This window comes from Urtica dioica, chromosome 8, assembly GCF_054948205.1.
Source record: "Urtica dioica subsp. dioica isolate 48M chromosome 8, U.dioica_male_clone48M_v1_H2, whole genome shotgun sequence".
In the NCBI taxonomy this organism is placed as follows: domain Eukaryota; kingdom Viridiplantae; phylum Streptophyta; class Magnoliopsida; order Rosales; family Urticaceae; genus Urtica; species Urtica dioica.
In genome coordinates this window covers 26,544,917-26,553,011 of record NC_142763.1, presented here as the reverse complement: position 1 = coordinate 26,553,011, position 8,095 = coordinate 26,544,917, and the positions used below count along the sequence as shown (strand labels likewise).

At 37.5% G+C, this 8,095-nt stretch overlaps 1 protein-coding gene, 1 long non-coding RNA gene and 1 pseudogene across 2 annotated transcripts; all 3 read right to left on the bottom strand.

The window, feature by feature from the left end:
- Positions 1 to 238: 238 nt before the first annotated feature.
- Positions 239 to 5,648, bottom strand: LOC149388721 (uncharacterized; annotated as a pseudogene).
- Positions 3,248 to 4,291, bottom strand: LOC149388722 (beta-galactosidase 6-like). Its single transcript, XM_089622498.1, has 5 exons — positions 4,224 to 4,291; positions 4,045 to 4,108; positions 3,659 to 3,814; positions 3,489 to 3,569; positions 3,248 to 3,391 (listed from the first exon to the last, which is right to left on the bottom strand). The coding sequence occupies exons 1-5, from the start codon at positions 4,289 to 4,291 to the stop codon at positions 3,248 to 3,250; spliced, it is 513 nt and encodes a 170-aa protein (XP_089478624.1).
- Positions 5,649 to 5,671: 23 nt separating the features above from the next.
- LOC149388720 (uncharacterized) lies at positions 5,672 to 7,706 on the bottom strand. Its single transcript, XR_016300714.1, has 4 exons — positions 7,374 to 7,706; positions 6,960 to 7,133; positions 6,404 to 6,488; positions 5,672 to 6,080 (listed from the first exon to the last, which is right to left on the bottom strand). It is a non-coding gene; the product is annotated as an uncharacterized LOC149388720 (long non-coding RNA).
- Between the last annotated feature and the right edge of the window lie 389 nt (positions 7,707 to 8,095).

The following is an 8,095-nucleotide window of genomic DNA, read 5'->3' as shown; positions in this document are numbered from 1 at the left end:
AACATGCAATGCCTATCAGAAGCTTTAAGTTTTTGATCAAGTCCTAACACAAGTCAACGAAATATTAGGTTTACCCAAGTGACAAATTTGATTACGTGTCGTGGCTTTAACAAGCTTCCAGCTCAGCTAACTCAACCAAGCCCTTTTGTAGTCCTAATAAATAAATAAACAAACCCACACTTTTCAAAGCGAAGGTAACTTTCACAGAAGAAGTAATCAGGAAAAAAGATAAGAACCTTTTTTCATTTACTATAAGGGGTAACAAAACAGTTGCATCGTCATGATAATAATAATAATATCATCAATGCAAAAGTAGAAGGGGATTCATAATCAAATAATTTATTTTGGACAGCCAGAATCTAGGGCAAAAGCTCAATATAAAAATATCAAATAATTGGGACCCCAAGGAATAGTATATCCAACAAATAGCATTGGAGAAGTTGAAAAACAGAGAAGAAAAAAAATATGAATATGGTGGTAATTTATGCTGATCTGAAGAAACTCACCGCTATACTATAAGATCAATCAGAGTGTCGGAGAGAAACCAAATATCAGAGGCGATGGAAATCTTGCTATATCGCTCGTAATCCAGCGAGCTCGCGTAGCTTCTCGCAGAGTATAAAAGTTATTGTTGTTTGCGGACCTAACCGTGCAAAAATTGCAAAGCCCCTCATAAAAGATTTGAAACAAATAAATGTCCGAGAAAATAACACTTCCAAGTTAAACGTAATGCTATTTTCTCAACACTGAAACGAATGAAAGGTGAAAAGAAGCATGGCATGACCGAGGAAACTCACCCTTTATAAAGGCTTTAGGTCCTTCTGTACGGACTACCTGGAAAAAAACATGCACACACATACTTTGTCAAGTTCAAGAGTTAAGAAATGTGTTCGCTAAATTTTAAAACTGCCGACTAGTAAATCTGGGTCCCGATATCACCAAGCCAACTTAACAGACATAAATTTGAATGTGAAAAGTATAAGAGACAGACACTGCTCTTTGTCTAGTTGCTGTAGGTCAACAATTAAAACCTTGAAAGGAAGAAGAAGAATAATAATAATATAAAAAAATGAACATTTGACGGTTACCTTACATGCACAATGAAATCCATTTCGGTAGTTGCCAACCGTTTTAGATACTCGTTGCAACATGAGGCGGGTTTTGATCATGTCCATGGGAGCTGTTATCAAGGTGCTGATTCCACCAGCAACCAAACTTGAACTTCATCAAAAGCAAAATAATGACCCCAAATGTATAAAAAGTTAGCTAAGTGGTAAACACATTCACCAACATAATAATTAATAATAAAAAAAAGTTTTAGGTTATGAAAATAAATACACAAGAATTAATGCAAGGAAAAAGCATTTTAGTCCGTTTATTAGGCTGGTTTTTCCTTCTCTCTCTCTCTCTAGGCCAGACAAAGTTTATATTTTAACCACAAACAATTTGTTTTAGCCTGAAATTTAATGAATCTAAAAGTTTATGATCTGTTTTTCATACATTTGGAAGTAACACATTTTTCAACATCATGTTGACATGCTCTAGGAGACCATCTTTATCGCAAACTTTTACTTGATTATTATCATTATTACTATTCCAGTTATCTTTAAAACCATTCTAAACGACAATTATAAAAAAAGCACCAACTACAAAGTCAGTAAATATAGAGAACATTAAAACATCGGAAGAAAATGAAAGTGGGTTGAGATGTCATACGCAAGATGAAGATGAAACCCTTCCTCGAGTGATGCCCATCTCACAAGAATCTGCAAAAGCAAAGGTTTTGGGACAAATATTAAAATAAAATAAAAAATTTAAAAAAATGCATAATAGACCAGAAATTCTTTCCAGTGACCAACTAAATATTGGACCGAACGATTTGGAAATTACTTTCCTGGGATACTCAAAGTGAAGAAAAGTAGCGTTGGCTTAGAACTTGACCCGCTTGGTTTCGTCATATGTCGCCAACTGCGATGCCGTCAGCGCAGAAGCTCTGGCCATGGCAGGCCCGACTCCTTTCCACAGAGCCTTCATTCCCTCCTGAGACGCGATTCACCTCAATTCCTCACCCGCTCCTCCTCTGCTCGAGTTCGAACTCATCTGTAACCGAACCTGGTAAAAAGATGAGAATGCATTCAGTTGTGAGAAACGAGGAAATCGAAACAAGACATTCATGAGTAAATAAGATTGCTTATTATAATTTACGTCTGACCTTCAAAACCTCGATTGGGTTGGTCAAAGCAGTTGCGATGGCACCGGAAAACAAACCAGAAGCGATCTTGACGAAGATGTTGGTGGATCCGAAAGCCTGATTACAAGCGTACTTTGAGGGTTCGTACAATCCTAAGCGGAGACCACCGTAAAGAACCGACCTTATTAACGCAGGGCAACAAACTATTAATCTCAATTATGACATTTCAATACCCTAGAACTAGAAATCCACGGACAAAGCTATAACTTTCATTGTCCGTGATTTACCAAGCTGCTAATCCAGGGCAATCGTATAGAAGATTCGTAACAGTGCATCCACTTAATAAACTAATGTACTGTTTATATATATATATAAAAAAAAAAAACCATACATAAGTTCGTCCTATAACCAGTCAAAATGTGTAGATTTCAGCATAATGAATCTTACATTAGACTCAACTACGAAAGTGCATTCACAGCAGGCTATTTTGTATAAACAACACAACAGTGTAGCTAGCCACAATTCGCTATAGGAATAACATAACGACCACGAGGTTCCAACATTGAGAAGAAGAAATTCGATTTACGAGAATCCATAACATATAAAAAGAAAATGAAGTAAACATATATATATATATGTATACTAGAGGGGAAACGTGCTTCGCACGTGGGGGAGAAGGGGATAGATAATACATGTCGTTTTTCAAACAATTGAAAGAGATTACGAAAAACGACATCGAAACCGAATCAACGAACAAACCATTCATCCAGTTATTACGGTTTCAGAATTTTAGATATTAACAAAACTTCGCGCTCTGTCTTTCTCTATCTCTTACCTACAACAATGGCGGATGAAGAAGTCCCAAAACCTTGCTGGTCCAACATCCTCAAGAGTCAACCAGCCCCGACGTCGAACCCGAGGTCGATGCGCCGACAAGTTCGTCTCCGTTCCCGAGGTCATGGACGAGATCCGAGACCCCTTTTGGCTTCCACGACTCGCCTTCGTCCCCTTCACTCTCCAGACCATCGAGCCCTCGCCGGAATCTCTCAGCAAAGGTCAGTCTTCTAGGGTTCCGGAGATCAAAATCTCAGCTATTGTTTTAATTGGTCGTGTATTTTGTGAAAATCTAGAATTCATTAGGACCTGGAAGCAACATCTTCCGTAGGCCTGGAAGGCAATGATCCGCCAAAAGCAAGAAACCTGGAAGAAGGAAAAAATAACTCATCAAATGACTTATAAATACGAACAGGGACCTAGGTTACATAAAAAAGAATTTAAAAAAAAAGTACCATCAAACCCAATTCTCGATCCACATTTTGGGTTTGTTGTACGAGTTCGGGCTGTACAGATTGCAGTAAAATCCATTGCAAGTGTTGATCTGCAACAAGTCACTCGTTAGAATAATTATAAAAAAAAGGAAAAAAGAGTGTAGAGATCGATGTAATTCATTGGAGAAAACGGTCTCACAGTGGGATCGGGAGTGTCTTCTTGCTGGCACATGACCCACGGAACTCCAGTGTCCATAGCCAAAGCCGTACCCGCCAACCATCTGATGTACGATTTCCCTGAAGCCCCGTACGGCTCCGCAGTGTTTCCATACTCGTTCTCAATGATTAAAAAATTCTAAATAAAAAATGAATCAAACTTGAGAAAAGATAATGGGTCCGCCCTGTGAAGCGTAGAGCTTCTCTTGCTTCACCAGGCTGATTATCTTACCGGTGAATCGCTTCATTCAGCCTGAAAATAGATAAAAAAAAAAAAAATAAAAAAAAAAAAGAATGTATAGCTTAGTTTTAGACATAGCAAAGAATCAAACAAGTGAAAGACAATTGGAAGAAGAAAAATATGAGAACCTGACCTTCTAACCTTCTAAGGACCGTTATCAGTTCGAAGCTCGACTTCAGGGATGAAATGCAGCTACACATGGAAACCAATGTTGACATAATTTGAATCAAAACAACGATAGATATATCTTCTAAATTCTAATTAACCCAAACTGAAAAACAGTGAGAGAATTTAATACATTACTAACCCATAGCTCCACTCAGCACAAACATAAGGACCGAACCGTAAATGCACATACATACCAGCCTCACCCATGGCCTTGACGAACCGAACAGATCTTTGTTTCCTTTGAAATCATACTGGAAGAAGAGCACGATTATCGAAGAGAAGCATAAAAAAGGCATTTCTATTTCAGGGAGAAAAAAAAACAGAGTGCTAATCATGTTTCATTGTAAAATTTTAAATTAACATGGCCTCGACTTGGCTCGTGAATGTTCCATAAAACGTCTGTCTCGATCACATTAAGACCAAAGGAAAGAAAAAGAAGAAAAAGCTAAACATACATATAGTTGCACAAAGTAAACATATACATAATTTGTACAAACCATTACTTACTCCGCACAATCAGAAGAAGAAGAAATCATAACCATGAACACGCCATTAAATATCATGAGAACGAACTCTTAAAACTTGCACATGTTTCTTCAAGTACCATCGTGCGATCAGGTCTATTCTCTTGATATCTCCAGATTGTTCAGCCATTTATTAACAATAAGTCATGTCCAGTCTTAAAGCTTAGCTTAAAAGTCATGTCCAATTAAGCACTGAACAATTAACACTAAATATAGCTTATGAAGCTTCCACTTACAGACCATAAAAAATTAGCGCACTGGAACTGAAATTCAACGATTTCAAAATAATAATAAAAATGGTCTATGATGATCAACTCTGATAATATAATTAAAAAATATAAGAGAGCAACGAGAGAGGGATAATCGCCAAATAAAAAGGGCCTATATTTGTCCTAAAAAAATCCCCTAAATCAGCAACATCTATGGAAGAAACTGACAATTTCTTAACCTAATCTTGAATCCACACGAATAACTATTGATCGAGATATACGCCAAATTGAATTTGAAGTGAATATGTTTAACCACAAGGAATACGTATTTTAAAATCATACAAACTCAATATCCAGCATTACAGAGAAAAACTGTGAGTTCATGCATAAAACTAAAAGAAACAAATATAAAGTTTAAGGAGTAAAACAGTCCAATTCATATATTTATCTAAAATAATTTCCTAACAAATATGAAAGCCTAATATTTAGAATCACATATCAGCTAACTCTTTGTCCGCTACAGCAGTAAACTAAATAGATAAGCAAAAAAAGAAAAAGAAAATTGAACCCAAGACACCCAGCTAATAAAGATTACCTAAGGTTTTGTTTTTCCGGCAACCTTAACAATAACGGAAAAAATAAAATCTACCTAGACAAAATTATAATTTCTTTTAAGAATGATATCTCGTCTAACCAAAATTTCATGGTAATCTTATATCCACTACCCCTACTTCTTTTATAAGGATCAAGTTAAATGCAAAACCTACACATTCAGTTAATAGCGATGCCAAAAATTACAATATAGGCTTAACCTATACCCTTTACATACAAAATTTTCAACTCTTAGCCGAGGAAAAGCCCTCTGATTCAGACAAATCAGACAACGCTGGTAACAGGCCATGAATCAAAGCCATATTAAATAACTGAACAAATCAGAAGACAAAAAAAAGACTCACGCTTGGGCGAAGGCCTTGAGGAAATGAAAATCCTGAGCGATGTAGGTGGTGGAAAGGATCGAGCTTGAGATTGCCGGAGGCGAGAGAGACTGCGAAAGAAGTGTACATATCGAAGACCGATTCCCGGCGGAACTTGATCCGGCAACGCCGCGCGAGGCTGACCTATCTGTCGATCGACATCACCGATGACGACTTCGATGCAGCTATCACCATCGCTTCCGGTGATGGCGATCTCCAGGCCGAGTCCGAGTCGCGGCGAATGAGCCGTGGGGGGCGAAGAAGCAAAATCAAGCAAGAAAATCAAAACCTGTGAAAGAGAGGAAGAAGAGTCAAAATCGGAGAATGGCCTTCATTAAAACAAATTGCTTATTTAAGGATTTACTTTGACCCTAACGCAGTCTTTTTTCATCTCCCACCAAGTCTTATTACCATAGTTTATAAGGCTTTTTTTAGTCTTGACTCTTGAGTATTAAACATCAGCTTTCTTATCAACCTCAATATAAAACAAGCGCATCATCTGCTTTTCAAGTACAAGTTGTTGAGCAAGAAATATTAAGTTTGTAAATTTAATAGCTACATGAGTAATATTTATACTGATGAAAAACAAAACTTTTTTTTTATGAAAAGTACCATGTCAGTCTTGAATATTGCCTCACAGGCACCATAAAGAGACTCTGAGGCAGTACCAGCAACCAAAAAATCTTTTGCCAATTCCCTGCATAAACAGGCCATAGAAGTATCTGAAATACGATCAAAAAACAAATGGCGCACTTTATATTTCGATTTCTGGCATTTGAAGCTGAATTCTTTGAATTGAGCACATATATTACGCATAGGAACCTAGTACTCTGCAGTAAAACAATAATAAAGTTTAATTTGAAAATTCGAAGATACCAGCAAACTATAAAACCATGAAAAAACAGCTAAATCAAATATCCAGTAATAGTTGTTTTTATTTTTAATTTCAGTTTAATATTTTGTTCTTCAACAAACACATATAATATGTTGATTTTATCAGTAATATAAAAAAATATTCGAAATAGAAGTAATAGCGAATCCAGGAAAACAAAGTTAATCAGCAACTACGATTAACCAAACAGCTACAAAGAAAATAATCATTGGCCAAGACTCAACCTCAGAATCAAAATCACAACCCTAAATATATAATTCTGAAATTTGAGACTACCTCTTTTCTTTGCGACTTCGCGGTTAGAATCTTCTCAATCACCTCATCGTGTTCAATTCCTCGCTTCCTTAGTTCTCGTTTTTTCTTTCTCGCTGTCTCTCTGTCTTCCTCTACAGCTGCCTCTCTCTCTCTCTCTCTCTTCCTGGGCGATATTTTTCTCTATTTCGTTGCGCTCTGCTTATGGAATTGTATCAAGAAAATTGGATAAATAAGGGGTGTAGTTGTGGTGGTGTAAATGCTATACTATATTTGCCAATTCAACACTAAGAAGACACATGGATTACTTTGATAGTGAACACTATGCTTTTATGTATGCCTACGCAAATCCAAACAACCACGATTTCGGAATTCCCCAAATCAGATGCCAATATCAAACCTTAGAAATAAAAATTATAAAACCCCTAATTTACAAACCTAAAAGTCTGGAAGCCGATGACGAAGACAACGGAATCGGGCGACCGAGATTCTTCGGAAGCGTCGTTTGAGCGCGAGGACAGAGAGACAACAGGCGAGAGGGAGAGATGGCGGCGCACGGTCGCTGGTCGCGCAGTCGGCAGAGGCACGCGCGCAGTCGGGGTCGGCGCTCGCGCGGGAGAGAGGAAGAGAGGACGAAGGAGAGGAAGAGGGGGAAAGGGTGGTGGCGTTGTTCAGGAGAGAAGGGCCGAGAGTCGGTGAGAGAGAGAGGAAGAGAAAGACAGCGGTGAGGTGAGGTAAGGGAGAGAGGCGGTGAGGAAGAATGGAGAAGAAGAAATAAGGGCATGTTTGGTAGAAAATAAAAGTGAGAATGGAATGTGAATGGGAATAAGAACGGTAATAGTAATGGAATGCTAAATACTTTTCATCTATTTGGTTTGTTTTTCCTAATCCCAAAACTTTAGAATGGAATGAATGAAATTTTACCAAAATACCCTCATTTCTCATCTTCTTCATTTTATTAAAAATATTATTCACCTGTTTTTCAGCAGGAAGAGTCTCTGCGTAAAAAAAATTGTATCTCTTCCTAAACCTGAAAATACGAGTTACAAGAACAAACTTTTGAGACGAAACCTAACCGGATCAAATCTAAACATATCCGAAAAAAAAAAACACAATGACTTACCCATCGTTATCGAGATTACCACATAAAGACTCAAAAC